At 43.7% G+C, this 21,860-nt stretch overlaps 1 protein-coding gene across 2 annotated transcripts in view; it reads right to left on the bottom strand.

Annotated features, from left to right (window-relative positions):
- The window catches only part of RASGEF1C (RasGEF domain family member 1C), a 72,694-nt gene that overhangs the window by 9,823 nt on the left and 41,011 nt on the right, over positions 1 to 21,860 (bottom strand). For both annotated transcript variants that reach the window (XM_074551894.1, XM_074551895.1), the window contains 10 exons: positions 20,763 to 20,885; positions 18,132 to 18,269; positions 13,502 to 13,714; positions 11,307 to 11,381; positions 7,904 to 7,999; positions 6,773 to 6,875; positions 6,593 to 6,672; positions 5,858 to 5,953; positions 947 to 1,042; positions 674 to 797 (listed from right to left, as the gene is read on the bottom strand). In XM_074551894.1, coding sequence (XP_074407995.1) covers positions 674 to 797; positions 947 to 1,042; positions 5,858 to 5,953; positions 6,593 to 6,672; positions 6,773 to 6,875; positions 7,904 to 7,999; positions 11,307 to 11,381; positions 13,502 to 13,714; positions 18,132 to 18,269; positions 20,763 to 20,885 — 1,144 coding nt within the window. The remainder of the gene's footprint in view (positions 1 to 673; positions 798 to 946; positions 1,043 to 5,857; positions 5,954 to 6,592; positions 6,673 to 6,772; positions 6,876 to 7,903; positions 8,000 to 11,306; positions 11,382 to 13,501; positions 13,715 to 18,131; positions 18,270 to 20,762; positions 20,886 to 21,860) is intronic.

The following is a 21,860-nucleotide window of genomic DNA, read 5'->3' as shown; positions in this document are numbered from 1 at the left end:
TCTGGGAAGGTTGCTACAGACAATTCTGCGTGTGACAATGTATAGAGAGGCAGCTGACACAAACCAGTATGAAGTGACACATACTGACATGGTGATACCAAACTGACGAGGACAGAAATGCATAAAAAGACAAGAGAAATAATTTCAGAACAGGGCTTTCATAGCTACAGCTGAAATGAATAGAAAGCATTTTCTTAAAAATTCTTTTCTGTACATAACATGTCATTGCTGTGGAGGAGGAGGTCAGCTGGGCTCCATGGCCCTGAGCTGTGTTTGCTGAAGAGATGACAGCATTGGTTTGTGAGAGAGATTAGCTCTGGTTCCATCAATCACACAATGAGTGGCTAAGGGACAGCTGACATTCACAGGAGCCCATGACAGGCCTGTGTGGCCTCAATTCATGATTAAAAAAATAAGGCCACCATGGCAGCTTCCTAGACAGTGCCTTATGGAGAAGCTACAGACAAGAAAAAAGCCATCAGGCGGCAGCTTCATGTGCTAGAAGGCTATGTTTGCAAAAACACCTTGATAGACTGGGCATGAACAAGCTGTTTGGCAGGAAAGCCAGGAAACAGCTGGGACAGAGAGACATCACCAAAGTGTGGACCAGAGTGTTAATTAGCAGTGATGAAGAGAGACCTTTTCAGTGATGAATGATTGTACAGAGTCTTACCATCTTCAGTAAAAATGGGAGCAGTGTGCAAGTAGTGGATGATGTTAGGGTCTTGCTCAAATGGACACTCCACTTGTTTCCATGTTATGAATTCTCCTACTTGCTTAGCCAGTTCCAGGAATTTCTGTAAACATAAAATCATTCCGCTCAGATATAGCAATATTGCCTCATATTCAGTGTTTGATGGTCTGCACGGAAAATTGCAGGCTAATAGTCTCAGATAGTCCCTCAGCTATCAGAATGGGATAGGTAAAAACATTTTTCAGATCTTACTTCAAAGTTGACATGTCCATTTGGAAGGCGATTAGCACATCCCTCATTCAAAAAGTAAATGTCTTTGATCAATAGGCTGAAGAAGGGGATCACAATCTGTGGAGAGAAATGACAATACCATTATCTTTTCAGTTCAGTATTTTCTCTGCATGAAAGAACAACTCAATTGGGAGAGATGAGAATAAAGAAGTATTAACTTTTCAGTGTGCTGTGCACTTGAAAAGCAGTACAGCTACAGGCCAGCAAAAGGGCAGCAGTGTCTAGAGAGACCTTCAGCCACCAGAAGAGAGTATGCTGAGATGAAAGTGAACTGAACACAATGTTCACTGAGCACAATAACATTACTAAGAAAGTGCTAAAAGCCCCGTTTATTATCAACAACATCACTGTCTGATGACAACATCAGACAGCAAAGAGCAAAATAACACTGCAGAACTCTTCCCTTTCCTGTTGTGTCCTTATAAGCAGAGATGTTGAACACAAAAATTGATCTATTTAAACACAGGTGGGAACCAAAGAACCAAGGACAAGGAAAGACAGCCTAAATTTGGTAAGCAAGGACTTGTCTACAAACAGTTAATCAGGAGCTCCTTCATTTTCAACAGCTCCATGCACAGCTACCTCTTGAGGCATGTAATTTCCTTCCTGGTGCCTGATTAGTACAGCCTGCTTCTCCAAATTAACCTGCAGACAACAGGATTGAAAATATTAAGCTGGTTGACAGGAAACTGCTAACAGTAGCCAGAGAGACCATTGTAGTTCCCAAAACTACCCCTGTCCATCATCCAGGGCAGAGTGGCATTTAGCAGTGACCCAAGCTTTCCACCTATCCCATCAGAGTCTGCTATAAAAGAAGTCTGGGTAGGACTCTTGAAATTGATGGAATTACAAGCAGGGTTAATAAATAAATTTTATGCCAGATGTTCTACAGCAGGAAGCAGCAGTAGCACTCCTGAAGTGCATCCTCAACCTCAGCAGAAATGCAGAGTGAAGCAGACTCTCTCAGGGTCCTTTGTCTCACAGCTCAAAGGGAAAAGAAAGATAACACAAAGGACCAGTCCATGAAAGCTGACAGTCAAACCTGCCCCCCTCTCCAGCAGTGACACTGGGACAGCAAAAGGCTGCCTGGGGGGTTTGAGCTGAAGGTCAGCAGCTGCCCCTGTGAGCATTTTCCTGTGGCAGCAGTGTCTGTCTTTTAAACCATCAAATACAAACGTAACCACCATGAACACAAATGCAAACACACTGCATGGCAGTGCCCAGATGTTTCCACTGGTCTGTTTGTATATTAACTGAGTTGGAGCTTGTTAAGCAGCACCAAAGCTAAAGAGCCCTCATTATAAGCAAGAACAGCCAAGAGAGCAATCCTTTAGTTAAGTATTTAATGTTATTCCATCTCATGCTGTACATCAGCTGTAACAGGATAGGAAATGGACCCAGAACAGGATTGGCAGCTGTTATTTTCCAGTCTACATGGATGCTACAGTGCTGTGATGCTCCAGTGAGGGTGAACAAGCCATAGAAGTGAAAACACTGAGGCAAGGAGTCCACAAGCTACTGCCACTGGGTGTTGTGCAAATGGAAGCCAATTTCTGTTCTAGCTAAATTACCACATTCAGTAAACTTTTAAAGATCTGCATTCTGCTGGCTTTCTCATGGGACAGCCACAGATAAACTCTGTAATGTCACTGCAAACAGCCATAAAAAAGCCTGGACTGATGCCCCAAGAGCCACTAGATACTTATCTTGATACATTCCACTGATAAAACTCAGGAATGAAAACAAAGCACAGCCTTATCCTCCCAAAATGCTGAGCCCTCCTATTAGGATCAGGTGGAACAATTTCTAGTCAAACTGAGCTAAATGTGTTTCAGGATTTCTTCTCATATTACCCAAACTAGATCATCAACCTGGAGTAAAGAATACAACTCACTCTGTGTTGTTTGTTTTCTACCAAAAATGATGATGACTCTGTAACCAGTGTGGTCTCAAAAGGTGGGAATATACAGAGACTTGGAGCCATACACCGATCCCCAGCTAGAAATCACTGCCAGATTCTGTCTACATTTTTTTTTTTTTGCAGGCAGATGTGAGCTTGTTCTGTCTGCTCCACTGCCTGGGAGAAAGGTCAGCACCATTAGTGGTACTAAACATGAAGGAAAAGCCTTGCTGAGAGGAAAGGTACACAAATGTGGGCTGGATGCCAGGGTAATACAGCTACAGAGCCCCCAGTCAGCTCAGAACATGGCAGAGCTCATTCTCATCCCATCCAAAAGGTGCTAAAAGACATAACCAAGGATACCAATTCTCTACACATTTCCATGGAATTGCTGTATTTTGGTCACCATTTATTTTCCCAATAAAAATATATTACCCTGTATGTTTTGCTTTCCAAATTTATGTAGGATAAACAACAAAAGTGGTTGCAATTATACTCTAACACTGGCTTCATTCCAGGCACTTTGCTAGCATAAAACCTGGGTTGGTGCCAGAAACTCATATTTCTCTCCATTTTTATCCCCCTTCCATGCCATCCAACCCACCCACATGCTGAAGGACAATTGCCTCCTGCAGAAAGAAGACAGTTAATGAGATCTGACTTGTTCTTGCTCCACAGTATCAGACAGCAGCAACACACAGTGCTGCGCTGTACACACTCCCAACATTTCAAAGCCAGAGCTATGCCATGAGTACAATGCAGAGTTTCCCACTGGAATGACTTCACAGTCATTTGGAGCTGTCACAGGTCATTTGACTGCACAGACAAAACCAGACTTGCTTACTAACCAGTACACCCTCTGTAAGCACAATTCAGTTTGAAGATAAAAATTTTCTTCAGAGTGAGCTTTGCTATGAGTTTGCCAAGAAACAATGTACCATCTATCAAAAAGAAGTCATCATGTTTTTTTTGGATGTGTTCAAGTTCATTAAAACAAATAAATTATGGTCTTGCTTATAAAAAGAAACAAAATTCCTTAATCCTACAGAAAGCATTACATGATCTGCTGTATTTGACACTGTAAAATACCCAGTATGAACAGCTACCAAATCATATCCTGGAGCATTTCCCTCAACTGATGTTGTCTACACGAGGAAAACAGAATATGGGCTTTTTCTGATGTAAAATAGATTCCTTTCAGCCTAATAACCTCTCTGCCATCAGTATTAACCAGCTGGGGGTAGAGATATGACAGAGATTGCTAACTTCACAGGAAATTAAGTCAAACAATAAAGCAACTGGTTTGAATATCTATGATGGCTGCAGAAGAGCTAAACTGCAAAAGCATCTCAGACTGACAGGTCCTTACTGCAGTGTGTGAGAGTTGAAAGAATTGCTTTTCCAGTCACACACATCCAAATGATCCCTCCTTTGCATAGAGAAGTGCTTTTCAGTGCACTCCCATTGCAGCTGAGTCAGCCTGCCACCAGATGCTGATCTCATTTCACTGTAAATGCTGTGAGATTCCATTAGCTTCAGCAGATTTACATCAAATTTACAGGGGTGTGAGATTAGCATCTGGCTGGGCTCCTCTAGTGAATGAATACTAAATTCCATACTGTGCTTGTTCATGCAGCATCTACTTTAGCTCTGCCATGCTTAGTGCAGAGATTACCCATTTATGACTATGGGCAATTGCAGTGTAAAACACACACCTTTTTTCACATACCAAAAAATAAATAATTGAATGGAGGAATAAGAAAATTTACAAGAAACATACTGGGGCACAAACCAGGAGGATCCTACACTCTAACGCCTTGTCAATCTGATTTTTGCAGCATCAGTGACATGTCAGAAAGCTCCACATCTGCCATGAACACTTGATAAAACACTTCAGTTCTTGCTCACTGAGATGGCAGCAACAACCACATGAAATGAAAATTCACAAGGACAGAATATCACCCCAAATTTGCTGCAATGGATTTACACTAGACTCCCTTGCAGGACTTGTGATAAATCATCTTTCCCTAATGTAAATGGAGATCCACCTTGCCTCCACTGCTGTGCCCTTTGCTCTCCATCTCACCTCACACATCTCACAATGGGGGCTTCTGTGCCAGAGCCTGGGGCACAGTTTAACAAAGCACAGCTCCACCTGCCTCTGCTAGGCTCCTGCTCCATCACCAAAATAAAAGTCTTTTCAGTCTGGAATGCCTGTTCCATCAGATTTATCAATCTAAGTGTGAATTTTCCAGGGATGTAGAGACACTTGCAGCAAAATTCTCCATGGTGTGTGCCCTGCCCTCTCTAACCCTCCCGATGTCTGACAGCAAGTCCACAAGGACTTGCTCTGATCCTATCCAGACTCTTTCAATCACTTTTTTTCCCCCACATTTTACATTTCTGGTTGCATCTTGAAGCACACAGGCCTTGCACCAGTGACCCATGGAAGGGAGGAGAGCACCTGCATTAATTGTTGGAGCCACTGACTCCCAGCAGAAATGCACCCCACTGCCACCACATTTCTCTTCACAGAGAAAAGCAATGCACAATTCTTCCCAAGAATACTTCTGGGTTTCACGTTCTCTGAACCTCAGAGAAAGAAAAAACAATTCTTATCTCATTTATGGCACCTGTGTTTGTTCACAAGTGGAAGAATGCATTGTAAAAGATTGTTTATCTGAAGGGAATTGATAATTGGTGTGTTTTGATTCACTGACCACTTGAATCCAGGTGTGTGTGTCAGGACTGTTGGCTGACAGTCACGAGATGCTGTGCAGTTGAATGCTTGGCAGATTCAGTTTAGATGTAATGAAATATAGTGTAACATAGTATAGAATAATATAGTATAATAAAGTAATTAATTAGCCTTCTGATAAGATGGAGCCCTCCTCATCATTCCTCCCTTTGTCAGGGTTTCCCTGCAAACCCTATACCCAGCCCTGGGAGGGCTGGGCTGTGCTCACACCCACCTTCTCCCTGTTGCTGTGAGCGGTGAGGGACCTGTGGGCAGCCCCACGCAGCGCTGTCCGGTAGTTATAGAAGTTTCCAGTAGGGTCCATCTGGTGCTACATGCACAAAACAACACAGGTGGTTAGAAAATAGCCTGGGCCCTCTAAAGACAATTTTACACTCAGTTGTAGCAAACCATGAGCAGAGAAGAGCCTCCATCTTCAAAATGTACATTTCAAAATCCACATGCCTGCAGAGCCCCAAGGATGCAATGAGAGGTCTAGAGCCCATGGCTGTTTATACTTTTGATATTTCTACTGACAGCTTACTGAGCTTTTATGTGAAGAATGAGCACTGCACATTCTGTGTGTGCCAAATCCTGGAATTCTCAATGAAAAATATTGTGGGGTCTTCACTCAACCTCCAAGGTATAGGTTGGGAGCTTTGCATTCAGCATTGTGCCCATGGCCAAACAAAACATGTATCAGTAGAAGCACTGTGGTGTGCATATAGGTTCATACTTTGGGGTTATTTTAATTCCTTTTATTTATTTGAGTACTCTGAATTCCCTTTATATATCATCAGCTTTACACCCTCCTCACTACCCCTAGCATATTTCAGCTTAGAATCAGGCTCTCTGCCTGTGAAATATGTCTCCAAACATCTCACACCTGGATAAAAATGTAAAATTCCCAAACAAAAATATCCTGAATATAATTAAAGCAGTGCATACGGAATTCAATTTTTTTTTTTACCTCCAGAATGAAAAATTTGGCTGTTTTCACTTTTGACCAAGTCTTCTTTAGCCTGGAAACTGGACTCATATTCATTCCAGCTATGAGTGAGAGAGAAAAAACCAGAGCCATTGATAAGAGCTGGGTTTGCTTTTTCAGCTGTGACAGCTGATGGAGGACCTGGTTAGAAGCTGTACTTACAAATGATTGCCATCAGTGAATTAAAATTCCCTATGTTAAAGCACTCTCGGGCAACGTCGATGAAGAATTCGATGACTTGTGCTCGCTGTTTCTTTTTTGCAGGCTGTAAATTAAAATAAATGAGTCTCTGTAATGAGCATATGCAGAATTGGAGGTCATCCTAAGCATTTGTTCCATGCATAGTGTGGCTTCATGCACAGCCTGGGCCATCTGCTTTCAGTCACTGGCCCTAATTCTGTTCCAGCAATCCAGGGGATGCTGGTGACTGGCAGCCTCTGAAATCAAAGCTTTCACTGCAGTGACACAGAAGAAATTCACAGCAATTCCCAGCCCCAGTGACTGTCTCAGTGCATGGGTTCATCAGCACAGACTTCCCCAAGGGCAGGATTTCACACCCCTGTAACAGCAGCATCTTTGTCTCAGAAAAACCTTGTTTCATTGCATTAATCCCTTTCCCCTCTCCTGTCTCTTTAGAAATAGGCCACACCAAATGAAAGCATTTTAAATACACATTTCAATTCGACTGGAATCACCCTAACTTGTGATTCCAAAGATGATCTTCAAATGGCAATTCTTATGTGTCACAGGCTATCTAGGCTCTTTCAACTATTAGTATTCCTCCCTTTCATTCCCTTTCCAAAGAGAAAAGCATGAATTTCATTTTGATGGGACCGAGTTAAGCAAACTAAAACCACTACAAGTTAAGAAACAACAGCCACAGCCACACTAATGGGCAGCAGGACAGAGAGCTGTGCAGTGGGAATTCACACACACAGCAGATCTTTGGGATGACAGATAACAAATAGGGCTCTGCTAGAATCTTTGCTGGCTGAAATCTCACAGGATAACTCAAGGCATTTTTTTCCTCTCTTTTCCCTGAAGGGTTCATTATTCCACACTGTGCTCCTACTACATCAAGAGAACATTGCATTCCCCTGTGTGCCACCACCTCTGTTTTGCAATATGTTTGTCATTTATCAGGTCTCTTCTGCAAGTGCAACACTACTAAAACTTACCATCAGATGCTTAGCTGGGTCATAAGAAATAAATCTCCAGGATTGCTTATTAATATAAAATCTCAGAGTGGTTCTTCAGGTATGTAGTAAAACATGGCACATACTTGTAACTTACCATGCAAATTTCTGTTGCTACCAGGTAGCAGAGTCTATTGAACCATTTCACATAGGCCTCAAGGTTACTTGTCTTCTTCTGCTCACTGAAACAAGTCTGGGGGGAAAAAAGCACAGAAAATATAACTGTGTTCCAGTCAGTGACCTGATCACCAAGATAAATACTGCACAAAGGTAATTGCTGGCCACATCTCTCTCTTACTCATGGAGACTATTCATTTAAAGGGTCCCTTTTAAAAATCCTGTGTGTGTCACATTGTACAATTCACACTGGTGTCCAGAAAACAGCCCCATTTTGCCTGCAGCAAGTGTTCCCTGAGAGACTGCACTGGCCCTTGTTCACTGGGATACAAACAGCTGAGGCATTGCAGGATTCTGACATCAACAAGGACGTGCGACAAAATAAGACAGGCACAATCTTCCACAGCAGGCTCAGTTTGTGCCTTTGATTCCAGGATTTCCTCCACCTCAGTAAATAAAATCCCCCACAGCCCTTTTCTGGAGGGGAGGGAACAGAATTTAGTGAAGTGTACAAGAGATAAACAAGAGAAAACAGTTCTGGTTGATTTTTTTGGTGGAAAAACCCCACTATTTTCCTTAGTAAGGTTTCAGAAAAATAGCATCCAGCTCTGCCTGGATGGCTGTGTTTGAACAGGTCACTCCCATGCCAGAGGCACTTCACTGATAAGAGTCATTACAAGAAGCATATTTTTCACTTATTTATATAAAACTGAACATAAATTCTCATAACTGATACAGGCTATGTGAGCAGACACTTGGCTGAATTTTTCCAGTTCCTTTGTCATCAACAGAAAATTTGACTTCAGAGGAGTGATAGGGCAGTTCACACAGTCTGAAAATGTTGTTTGGGATTGTAAGAATTCAAGTGCTTTGCCCAGCTTTAAACTCTTAGACAATCCATCTAGGACACTCAGCTCTCAAGTTCAAGAGATTTGTCTGAACATTCAGGAACATCCACTAGAGGGTACCAGAGAATACTGATTTTGTTTTATTAGGACCATCATTTCCCAGAGGTACCATAAACACATGCCACTAAGAGGAAAATCATAATGCATAAGCAAAGATCCATTAATGTCAATGGGATCACCCGTATTATGTAAGGTAGATCAGTGACTAAGAACCCCTTTGGAAATGTGGTTTAATATGATTCCCAAGGTAACTCAAAGTAAGAAAATATTCACCTGTGATTCTGTATACAGATGTGTTTAGGAACAGAAATCACAGTGCCATGCTATGGAGGAGCAAAGCCTACCAGGACTGAAATTCTGAACCACTTTATGAATAGACTACAAACACAATAAAAGTGTATTTTTAAAGCATCTCAAAAGTAAATGTTAGCAAGCAGCATGTAAATATCAAAAACCCAAAGGAAACCCACATCAGCCCCAGTCTAACCATAACAGCTGCTTTTCATGTGCTCTCTTTCTTGTTTCCTATTACAGCAAAAAGTACACAAACCCCAGATTTTGTTCTGAAAATGGTATTTCCATCTCAGAACTGCTGTCCTGTGCCAGGGTGTAAGAGCCAGAGCTAATAACGCAAAACTTGTGAAAAATGTGCAACAGTGAAGTGGAGACAGACAGCTTTTTAAAGGTTAAGCTTTATAAATGGCAGCAATATTTAGCACCTCCCAAGCATCTTCCATCTGCAGCTCAGAATGCTTGATAAACATTCATAAGAGAAGCCTTTTGAAGCCCTCACGCAAGAAAGATGTTTAATATGATCTCCAGCTGGAGGGAATTCAGACCTGAGCCAACTCCCTGTGTCTGACAGGGATGCTCTCCATGGGTCAGGGAATATGACTCCACATAAGGTTTGTGCTACTTTGTCCCAAGATGTGTCCAGAGAAGGGCAGAGGAGCTGGGGAAGGGAATGGGGCACAAATCTGAGGAGCAGCAGCTGAGGGAGCTCAGCTTGGAGACAAAGAGGGGGAACCTTGCTCTGCACAGCTCCATGGAGGGACGTTGTAGGGCTGGTCTCTCCTCCCAAGTAACAAGCAGCAGGACAAAAGGAAATGCCCTCAAGTTGTGCCAGAAGAGGTTTAGATTAGATATTAGGAGAAATTTCTTCATTGAAAGGGTAGTTGGGCATTGGAACAGGCTGTCCAGGAAAGTGATGGAATCATCATCCCTGGAAATGTTCAAAAAATGTATGGATGTGGCACCAGGGGACATGGTATGGTGGTGGCCTTGGCAGTGCTGAGTTAAGGGTTGGAGTCAATGATCTTGAAGGTCTTTTCCAACATAAACTATTTTGTGATTGTGTGTGCAATGCTCTCCCCCTGGGCTATATCTTGGCACAGAAGCTTTGCTAAATCAACCACATAAAGCATGTAGAAAAGCTCCAGACTACCCCCACTGTGATCAGCCTTGCTGACATGAAGCCCAGGTGGCTGAAATCTCACTGTGGCTGGTTTGGTACTTGTGTTTCTGACACACATTTGCTGCCTTTGAGCTCCTTTTTAAGGAATGTGATCAATGCCCAGAATGCCTGGAACTCCATCTCTGCCTATTTCCCTCATGCTAAAACAAACTGCAGAATCTCCACAAGTCCAAGACAAGAAGGAAAGGGCCCAATGTTGCACTTTTCATCCATCCATCCATCCATCCCTCCATCCATCCCTCCATCCATCCATCCCTCCCTCCCTCCATCCATATTTACACCATTACAAGCTATTCTGGTGCTCTTTGTGCAGCACTACAAACACTACAGGTCTTCCTGATACCATTGAGGATCCAATGAGGAAATTCAGCCATTGATGATCTCAGTGGGAATGTATACACAGTTCAGGGCAAGAATTTTCCATCCTTTCTTTTCAGACAGCATGTGAAATCTCTGACTCTCCCTCTCCAGCTAGGAAACCTCTTTCCTTATTGAGGCACTCACTAAAATGTTACTTCAAATCTCAGCGGAATCAGTGAGATTCATCAGTGGCTTTCACAGCCTTTGGATGAAGCCCTGATCAGGCACTCTGTTCCCTGTGGTGCTTTGGGTTATTGTGTAGAGAGAGGAGTTGATTCATGACTCACTGACTCATGGCTGTGGTGTCTGGGCACACACTGAGGCCATTACATCACACGCAGAACCTTCAGCCCTCCACCAGAGCAGCAGACATTCCCTGGCTGTGCACAGCCACAAGCATCTGTCCCGCTCAAAGAGCTTGGGAGGAACAAGCCTGAAAGCACAGCAGGGTGGTGGCCAGTGTGTCAGCAGTGACCTGCCAGTGTCAGCTCTGCCAGCAGGTTCCCATCCTGGCCATGGCAACACAGGCCACCAGTGGCCTGGCCCATGTCAGATTGTGTCCCTGCTCTTGGGGACCTCGTCACAACTGCACAAACTGTGGCCACAGGAGACACTTTGTGTGCGGAGAAACCAAACCATACCTTGGTGCCATCCAGAGGGTCCTTATGGACAAATGCCTGCACAAACTCCTCAGGTCCAATGTGACTCAGTCTTTCCTGTTGAGGGTAGGGGAGTGGGAAGAGAGAGGGAAAAATAAGAAAGCACCCCAGAATATCTTCTGCTTCTCTTGATAAAACAGCATCATTTTCTGTCAGATCTGAGTGGTGTCACTGAGCTGGTACACAGCCAACTAACTGGACATTAAAATTCATAACAACAATTAGAACTATGTCAGCAGAAAGATGAAAATTAGAATAAATACTGACAAGCCACAGTAAGAGTCCCCTCCACTGTGCTGGATGCACAGGGAGCCAGCAGACATCAGTTCTGTCTGGTGCTCCCTCAGACCTGCTGTGGTCCAGCATCACTCAAAAGCCAAATTGTTCTCCAGCTGTTCCAATGGCAGAAAATGCTGTTATCTGGAGTCCACAGCACCCCACAGCATCCCACAGCATCCCATTGCTCAGAGCCCAGCCAGTGCTCTACCCTGGCTCCTGCCACTGACCCTCAGCTGATGGCTCTGGGTCACTGGGGAAGGAAGGCACTGAGGATGACATTAAAGGCTTTGCTTACACTGGAGAGTGTCCCAGGCACTAAGCAAAACAAGAATAAATAAAGTATCCAAATCTCTCTCAGTAAAAGAGAGGCCACCTCCAGCAGCTCCTGAAAAAATGTGGCAGCTCTAACAACACACTGACCTTCCTGCTGAAGGCTTTTCACTCTCCTTAAATGTGTTTATTAGAAAAATTAAATATTTTCAGTAGGTTGTAGGCCATAAACGTATTTCAGAGGAGATATTCTGTAATTCCTACAATCCAAACTTAGAATACTCAAGCAACAATAAAATAAATGGTAATTCTGGTCAAGGGAAAATTTTATGTCTAGCCCTATGCTTTCTCTCTGGGCCCCTCATGCAAACACTGATAACTGTATAGGGCTCTTACAAATCAATTACTGTTTTAAATAAGTATCAAATAATTCTTACTAACAAATAAGCATCAGGCAGTTTCAGTGCAGAGCACTTGATATATCAGACATAGCAATGAAAGAGAAAGTAGAGAGAATTGATTACAGTACAGTGGAATTAAAATCTCTAGCTGCATCTCTTTTAAAAAGGCAGTGATGCCTCAGTTAGAGGGAATTTCCCCTTGGAAGACAGCTGCACTGTGGAAGAGGAAAAAACCAAAAGCAAGGAAAAACTCCATGCAAAAGGACTTCTGCTCTCTGGTTTAAGTTATATAAAGGAAAGAGAGCCAAAGCTGTGTGCTCGGAAAACTATCCATTCCACTTCTTGACAAACAGAATATAAACTATCATCAGAAATCTGAATTTCTGATTTCCTCCTACTCACTCCAATCCACAGTGCAGTTCATGTTTTGTTTTCCCATCCTTCCCCTGATGCTGAGCAGAGGGAAGGAGGGCGGGCAGCAGGGCACCAGAGCAAGGAGAGGTCTGCAGATGGCAGCAATGTTTTATGTTCTCTGTGCACATCCAGGAGCTCTGTGGGGAGCACCTGACCCTGGCAGAAGGGTGTGCAGCACAACCAAGCCTCCAGCACTGCAATTTTTCACACAAGAGCCTGTTTGGGAGCAGACTGCAGCCCAGCAAAGGGGGAACAGCAGGAATTTGTGGGAGTGGTGTCTGCACACCCTGATATGTCCATGCACAGAATCCCAAAGTGAAGAATGAAAGACACATCAGACAACACACAGCTTTGTGTATCTGCAGAAATGAGTGTGAACTGCTAAAATTTCTTCCAAATTTATAAAAGGTTTAATGACCAGCCTTTTATAAAGGTCATTTATAAATGACCAGCCATTTATAAATGGTCATTTATAAATTACCATTTCAATAGCACCTGCAGAGTTTGTGAGGCTCTGAGCACCTTATAGAAGTGACATTCCTGGGACTTGACTTTGCTGGGATAGATTCTCATTTCACAAATAAGCAAGCTGAAGCACAGTGACCTGCTCTAAGCTGCACAGGGACACTGATATATAATTTTCTTCCCAAGCATCTCTCAGCCTGTCAAACCCTGCCTCCTGCTGCAGTGCTGATACAGCATGGGATATGCTGCAGCAGTGCAGACATTTTTTGGTTATGTCTGGAATACTTAGCAGCTGATGGCTGAAAATAACATCTCTGGCTGCAGAAGTTGGGAACCATTCCCACTTACCAGCTCCACATGTGTCAGCTGCTGAGCCAGGGTGTAAGGGTCACTGCAGACACTCAGGATTTCTCTCTGAATTGATGGAGGTTTAGTTTTAAAGGCAACCAGCTTATCAGAGACAGCAGTACTGATCTTGACGATCCCTTCTTGCCCATGGCTGAGGGTTGCAAGCTTCTGATTCAGGGCTTGCAAAAGCTGATTCATCTTTTTCCAGTAAGCCTGGAGAGACAGGGAGAGAAACATAAGCCACCCAGAAAACTTGACATTGGAGTGGGGTTTTGTGCTGAATTTTCCTTTCTGCAAAATACTCCTAAGGCAGCAACAGGTTACCATTTTATTTCCAACAAGCCTATTTCAGAATAACCAGTTGGCTTAATTACAATTCTGTGCTCTGGACACAGAGACTGCAATCAAGAGGAGAGGCAGGCAGGACTGGTGGGTTGGGCTGGCACTGATATTCCAGATTGCTGCCAACATCAGGCTCAGAGGAGAGGCAATGCTACCACATGAGTTACTGCAGCTTTCTGGAGCACAGCAGCTTTTGGTACCTATCTTTTATGTCAGCTGCACTTTGGCTGAGAACCCTACCTGTTAATGCTGCTTTGTCGCCTCTTATTTATTAGGAATAAGAAATGTTTCTAATGCTATTTTCTCCATCCTTTTGACCTGAATGCAGAAGGAGCTTGCAGCTGCTTGCTACCCAGCTGGAGTGGCTGGAGCATTGTGTAGCTTTGAGTATTTAATATCCAAATGTTAATTGCTACTGAAGGAAGCTCATATTGTATTCCAAGCACAGCCATGTGCTCAGCAGGATCATCATTACCAACCTGCCCAGGTTGTTTTCAGAGCTGGAGCAACTCTTTACAGACAATGAGTGGAGTCTCTGCCCATGGAGGATGGGCAGAAGGAAATTACTTCAACTGTTCATGACTGACAGATGCAGACATCACAAAACTGAGATAACAGAACGACTGGGTGGGTTTAAGGGTAACGTTAATTGGAAATGTCCTTGGCTAGACTGTGCCTCACCACAAAGAACAGCACACACCTGTGTCCCAAGCTGGATGCAGCTCAAGTGAGCTTTTGGGAAGTAATCCCATGGTTAGATCCAGCCCTTATGTTCAGAGTTTTGCAGGCTGTGGGTAGTCTTCAGTGTTAGGCATTGACAGCATTCACATTTTAAGTGATTCACATTTCGAGGGACCAGAAACCAGAGGCAGTGTTCTTCTCAGCTGCACAGAATCCAATCTGCACCTTGGAGATAGCACCTCCTCCTACTTCACAGTGAAGAATAACATCTCACATCTACTCTGTCTTCATGACAGGGTAGGAAAGGCTGGAGACCTTTAGAACATCCAAAGTGCTTCAACTTCTGCCAAACTTCATTACTTTGTGCAGCTTTTCTAACAAAAGGTTTCACACTGCTCTCTTGGACTCACACTGCTCTCCTTTAATTTAAGAAAGATGCTCCCTTGAGCTGGGCTAGAACATGCACCAGATGAGCAGGATAAGTCAGGCTCTTTTCTGTAAAACAGCTGTTAAGTCTGAAATGAAGGAAGTACCCAGAAGGTAGGAGGGACAATGACAACACACAATGTGTTTGGAATCAAATCCCAAAGGTGGAGTGAAAATTGACTGAGGAAAGCCCCACTCCTTCAGGTTTTATCTGTTACTGATGTATACTAGCTCCAGGAAAGGCCTTCTTCATGTAAATCCTCATGCCAACAGATGGTCACACTTTTGATTAACAAAGACTGTTCTGGACCCAAACTACTGACCACCATCTAAATATTGCTCTGTTTCATATCCAGGTGTGTTTGCAAATCTCAACACAGCTTTTTAAGCTCTGTGAACACAGTGGGATTTTTTTACTGAAAACTCAAATATCTGACATTTCTAGCATTTTGTGAACTTATTTTGTAAATGGGAAACTCAGATTTTGGGAGTGGGGGACAGCACTGAAAGCCAAACCTTCTAATCAATAAAAAACATCAGGCTAAAAGACTTGGCTGGAAACACAGCTCCTCTTTCTAAAAGGAGTTTGGATGAAAAATCTTGGACCAGCCATGTCTATGCAGTATCAAATTCTTCATAGTTTGGACAAAAAGCTGCATAAAATTGCTTGAAAGATATGCATATTAGCAAGTCTTTCAATAAATCTTTATCAAGAGATCTAGTTTCACCTCATTTTGTAGGGAATATGGCACCAAAAAATAGATACAGACAACAGTAAAGAAAGACTCAGGTAAGCCAACCACATAATAAAGAATGAAAAAAAAGAGACACACTGAAAGGACACAAACAATTACACAGAAATCAGAGCTCTTGAAGAGACTCACTGGAAATCAGTTGGGTGCACCCTTGCTTAGAAAGCTTTTTCTGTGCATATTGAGAGAGGAATTAAAAATTTTTTTTAAAAAATCCTGCTTTTGCCTTTCTAAAAGCCTTTCCTGCCTTCTTTAAACCACGTCCACTAACTGAAAACAACATTGTTCATTACCTTCAATGTGCTGGTAATTATCTTGCCACAAAGTGACCCCCCACTGTACAGGGGCTGCATGCTGGACTTATCAACCAATTTCACTTCCCTGCCACATTAACAGTCAAAAGAAGCACACTACTGTTTAATATTTAAAGAAAATGTTTCGTTCTTAACTAGGAAAGTTCCTCTGAAGACAGCAGGCCTCAGCAGGTGGCTTAGGAGCTCAAATTTTAATTAAAATTTCTAACTCTAAATGCAAATCACAGCACTTACTAAGAAACGCTTCTCAGCATGGACACCTTTATAAGCACATCGCAGCCTTCAGAAAGTGGACTCTACAAAGAACAGGAGCAGACACTGCAGGGGAAAATCCTGCACTGACCTACATGGATTGGATGACATCACAAATCTTTCAGTCTTTAACTTCTGTGGTTCACAATAGGAGCAAGGTCCTTCCAAAAAAACTAATGGTCACCATCACTGTTCTGTGCTGTCCCTTAAAGGAAATTTGCATTTGGAGGATATGAGCTGTTTCTTAAATTAATTATTGATCTTGCTCCGACATAATCACTTGCAATTACAGTGCCTAGTAATATCTGAGAAACAGTGATTTGAAACTAATGTAGTCTGAGGCCCCCCAGGGCACCCACAAGGATTTGTACACAGCTGTGCACGCTCCAGAGCAAAGGTGGGCACTGCCTGCTCAGGCTAGGCAAACAAACCCCTGCTTTGCATGCAGAAAGTTAATTTATAGCATTTGTGATTCTTCACCAGGGCAACTACTGCTGTTAAAGAGCACATGCTAAGTTCCTGCTCTCCACCCTTTGGTGGACACAAACTGTGGACACAGTTCTGGAGGGTCTGCACGGGTTTCCCTCACTCCTGATGCTGAAGAGCTGCGAGGCATCTTTTGCTGTGGCTGGCCAGGAGCAAGTCCATTGCCTCTTTCCCTTGAGGGAATTCTACTACTCTGCTTAATGGAACTACAGCCACTTTGGCTCTTTGTGAGTTTTTTTGTTGCCTTGACCTCCACCGTGTCTCACAGCTTCCCTGTCCTACCCCTTCTCTCCCAGGCCAGGCAGTCAATCCATGCCAGCCTACAGCTCCCTGTAAGTGCCAGACTTGCTGCCAGCCCAGTCCAAGAGCAGCTGTTTCCATTCATATTTCATGTGCATGGGAGAGCCCAATTTCATTTCTGCTGTGCTGCAGCCCTGCTAATTCCTTCTGTCCTCTCTCCCCTCTTCTCTCTCTCATCCTCATGGGTAAGTTCTTGTTGTTCTGCTGGACTGCACCCCTCTGTGGCCTGAGGCCAGGCCTTCATGCAGCCAGTGGAACTGAATTTTTCCACTCCCCACAGTTAACCTAGCAGTAATTAGAGACTCTCAGTGTACTATTTGCTTATTATTTTCATGAACTTTGTGGTCTTTTTAATGTTTCTGAATTAATTTACAGGGTTCACCCACCTGAATTTGCCTCTCCCAGAGGCTTCATTCACTGCGGCCCACTGTGCCACACACAGAGCTCACATATTGAACCCCAGCACCATACAGACCTCCAGCCTGAGTCTGTGCTCAGCATGCCACACACTGCTGTCTCCTGCCACCTCCATGCTCCCAGACAAGCTACATGTCACTAATATTAGTATTTAAATATAAGAACTTGGAAGCAGAGAAGCTGTAGATGCTCCACCCTTGGAAGTGTTCAAGGCCAGGTCGAACCGGCTTGAAGCAACCTGGTCTAGAGGAAGGTGTCCCTGCCCATGGCAGGGATGTGGAACAAGATGGTCTTTAAGGTCCCTTCCAACCCAAAGCAGTCTGTGATTGGACCTTGGGAGATCACAGCTCTGCTGCTGTTTGAGTTGTCACCCGCACATTCAGTCTATGCTATGCCTTCACATATTCCTTCTACAAAATGGGAATGCTGTTCTCCTACAATTCCATGTGCAGGAGATAAATTCCAATGCTCACTGCTCCAGGAGCACCTAAAGAGAGGTGTGGATTTCAGGGAAGATAATACAGATTATTGCAGAATAAAAGTCTGGGAGTATCCAGGAAGAGGCATGGAACAGATTGCAAAAAAAAGAGGAAAAGGAGGAACCAAGTGGGAAAATGAACTCAATGTTTCAGCAGAACATCTCAAGTCAGGCATCCTCACCTCATCACATGGAGCTATCCTGTGAATCATGTCCTTTAGATGGCCAATCATCCGCTCCTCCTGAAAGTCATACGGGAATGTCTCTGTCCACTCTGTCAGCAACTGTAAGATTTTGGGTCCAAATTTCCTGATTCGAGCCTGAAATGCAAACCATTGAATGATGGACAGGAACTGAAACATATTTACTCATTAAAGCCTCTCACTGTGTGTGCCACTGAACGTGGGGCCAGGTTTTCAAAGAAGGCATTTGTGTTGCACTTGCAAAAACTGCACACATGCATTCAGAGTGTGGTGCACAAATATTACATTTTGGCATGCAAAATGTACCAGAACTCAGGTGCATGCACAACTGCCTGTTTTACATGCAGATTTAAGTATTCTGCACATGCAATTGGCCTGTTTATTGTTGGATGGACATTTTGTTGGTGCAACCTTGATACCTTTTTTTAAAACATCTGGCCTTTTTGCTGATTTGAACCATTTGTTCTTCCCTTTTGTACTTACAACCCTTCTATATTTTCATCCTTCTCTGAAAAACTGTATTGAATTTCTTGACCATCAAAGAAGTTTTTTGCTCCTTTGCTTTCTGGCCTTATGAAAAAAACTGCTTCATGACCAGTGGCAGATGCACAATGACTAAAAAGATGAACAGAACAGCAGCACTTCTGTAACTTTACCTGGGCTGCTGGTAGTGTTGCTGTCTTCCCACATGAGCTCAAGGTCATGATGGGACAAGGACACTCACAGAGCATACAGCTGATGCCCACTTCTGGTGGAGATTTATCTGAGGATGTGGCAGTAGAAATAGTTGGGATGGGGCAAGGAGGGAAATGCAGGGAATGGCACACCTTGTGCATCAGTGTTATCTCAAAAGACAGCCAGTGTGGCTGCTTCCAAAGCTTTCATCCTCTGTTATGTGAAAAGGAAATGGTGTTAAAAAACAAACTGCGTTTTTATTTACAGAAAACACAGACTGAAACAAACAGCCTTCTTCTGCATCCCCATGTACTGCAGCTGAAGTGTACCCTGTGATCAAGAAAAATTATACTCTTAAGCTCCCTGGCTCTTTGTTTTTCAACCAAGGTGGTCAAAATGCATATTTCAGCTTTCCACCAACAACAGGTTTCAATGAACCACATCTCTAAAAATAACTGCTGTCAGCTAGCATTAAGCTCAGGCTCAAAGACCAGCAGGTGGCTGCTGAAGGAAAAGCTTTATTTGAAACTACAAAGGTCTGGGGAGACATTTGCTCCAGCTGTGTAAATTGCATTATGAATTGATGGAGAGGACTTTGTGTAAGTCACAGGACATAGGATGGGAGGTTGTGTGTGTACAAAGTTTCAAAATCAGCCCCACTTTCAGGAGCACAAAATCAGCTGTGTTCCACCAGCCCAGTGTTGCTACAAAACCCAGATGAACTTCAGGCAGATAAGTCTTCATTATAAGACATTGTTTTTAATTTCTCATAAGTTTAATGAGCAGCAAAACTTTGCAATGCTCACATTTAATCCTCCTAAACTTGTATCTGTTATAGAATTGGAGAACAAAACCTCACACCTTAGAAAACTTGTTTTGTATGGTTCACCCCATACAGATATTTCTATTAACACTGACTGTATGGGTAACCCAAGTCTGGGATTGCTGAGCATTCTGCAGAATGGCTCTGCACAGTGAAGGCAGAGCTCCTGCTGCCCATGGAACCAGCTGCCTGTGCAAAAACAAGCACAGATGTTGGTGACTCAGTATTTGATGCCAAACTCACAGTTTCAAAGCTGGAAAGCCTGATCCTGAAAACCATTTCAGAATTTCTGGAAATTTCCAACAAATGCATGTTCTGTCCCTCTCCCCTGCTCTGAAAGTGCCTCTCCTGCTCCAGATAATACACCAACCAAGTGTTCACCAATGCAGCAAGGAGAGCTTGGGCAGAATCCAGCCCTGAGCAGCATCCAGTGGTACCCATCACATCTGCACTGTCTGTGGCACTACCAGGGGATTGCATGTGCTCCCATACATTGTACCAGGCTGCACAGTCCCTGGGGAAAAGTGGGCAGAGTGCTGAGGCAGGAATAGCTTGGATTTTCTCATTCTGATGACCTGTGAGGGCCCCAGAGCTGCTCCTGCCCATTCCTGGTGCCCCATTGGTGCTCTGAGGGCACAGGGCAGGAGGGTGTTGGGCACCTGACCCCTGTTAAATGGTGCTCAAAGTGACAGGGAAGGCCAAGGGGAAATATCACTGTACCAGGAGCAAGAAAGCAAAGGGGCAGGGACATTAAGTAAAAATGGGAGAGAGTGGTGTGTGGATATCTGCACTGGACAGTGTGTGAGGGTTATGTCCTACCTCCTTGCATCCTGCAGGCTTCCCCAGAGCCTTAAAGAAGTTAAGAAGGAAAGTCACCTGGGAAGACTGAGACAGGGGGAAAGGGAAAATTAGAAGATTTGAAGTGACTACTGCCTGAAGCATTGCTCTCAGCCATGGATACCAGGATGCCTCAATGGCAGGATCTCAGTGCAAATCCTTTATGAGAAAGATTCATTTGATCTAAAGAGAGGCAAGGGACACAGAGCAGAGACCCAGAATCCTCTTGCCATTGACAACACTTCACATTTTTCCTGCTGTAAACATAAACTAACCTTGTCCAGCACGGGGTCATCCAGCCGCTGCTGCTCGATGCACTTGTGACAAACCCGGGACAAAAGCTCATGGGGTTCAATGAAGAGTCTGGAACTCAGCAGGAATGTAAAGATATAGGCTTTCTGCAGGAGAAGGACAAGCAGATCTACTGTAAGCAGCTACACAGTGGGTAATATTGACTGTAAAAGTCTGAACTTGACAGCTTTTTCATTTTTACTCGGCAAGACCTTTATGAACTAAAAGACAACAATTCCTGACCCTGGAACTGGTTACACCGGGCACAGGAGCAGCAGCATCTCCTTCCTCCACAGCATCCACTTCCAGCCCTTCGTTGCCTAAACCCTGGGCAAACATCCAGTGAAGAGAGCAAGCAGGAGCAAGCCCAGGCACAGGAGACAGCCCAGCCAGGATGCTGGAGACAGTACAGCTAAATGGGCAGGAATCTCTGTGCTGTACTGGGTTGGGAGCTGCAGACACCCCCACATCAGCCACATCTTGCTGACATTGCCCTGCAGATATCACCCAGCCTATTTTCAGCAATATTTCATTTATTTTATTAACTCCCCAAATTTCATTTCTATCAGCCAAGTCATATCATATGCAGTTCCACATCTGTGAAGCTGTGGGAAGCAGGTCTGCTGGATAAATCCTTGGATTATTCAAATTATTCCAGCAGTGAATTTAAAAGACATGCATGAAGTCTCAGTTGTTGCATCCTGACCCCTCCTTGCATCCTTGCACCTGAATTATCTCCTTTCCCCCAGCCCCAGCCATGCTCCCAAGCAGCAGGTATAATATTACATATCATGCACTGCCTAATGAAAATCTCACAGCCTGATCTGCCCATTACCTATTTTTATTGCCTTTCTGTTCCTTTTTTTTTTTTTTTTAATTGAGATGCCTCTTTATTACTTATTTTTAGCTGATCAGAAACTGAGCTCCGGGTAATTTAAAACACGCTGCCTGCTCTGCATTGATAACTTTCCCAGTCTCCTCATGTACCCAGAAGTCAATGTTCCTCTGTGCTTTGAAATACAAGCCATGGAGATATATTAGCACTTAAAAGTCTTCCAGTCAAACTCTGTCTGAATTCCACT

This window comes from Zonotrichia albicollis, chromosome 15 (genome assembly GCF_047830755.1).
Source record: "Zonotrichia albicollis isolate bZonAlb1 chromosome 15, bZonAlb1.hap1, whole genome shotgun sequence".
In the NCBI taxonomy this organism is placed as follows: domain Eukaryota; kingdom Metazoa; phylum Chordata; class Aves; order Passeriformes; family Passerellidae; genus Zonotrichia; species Zonotrichia albicollis.
Note: the sequence above shows the minus strand (reverse complement) of the source record. Positions and strands in the feature narration are given on the sequence as shown.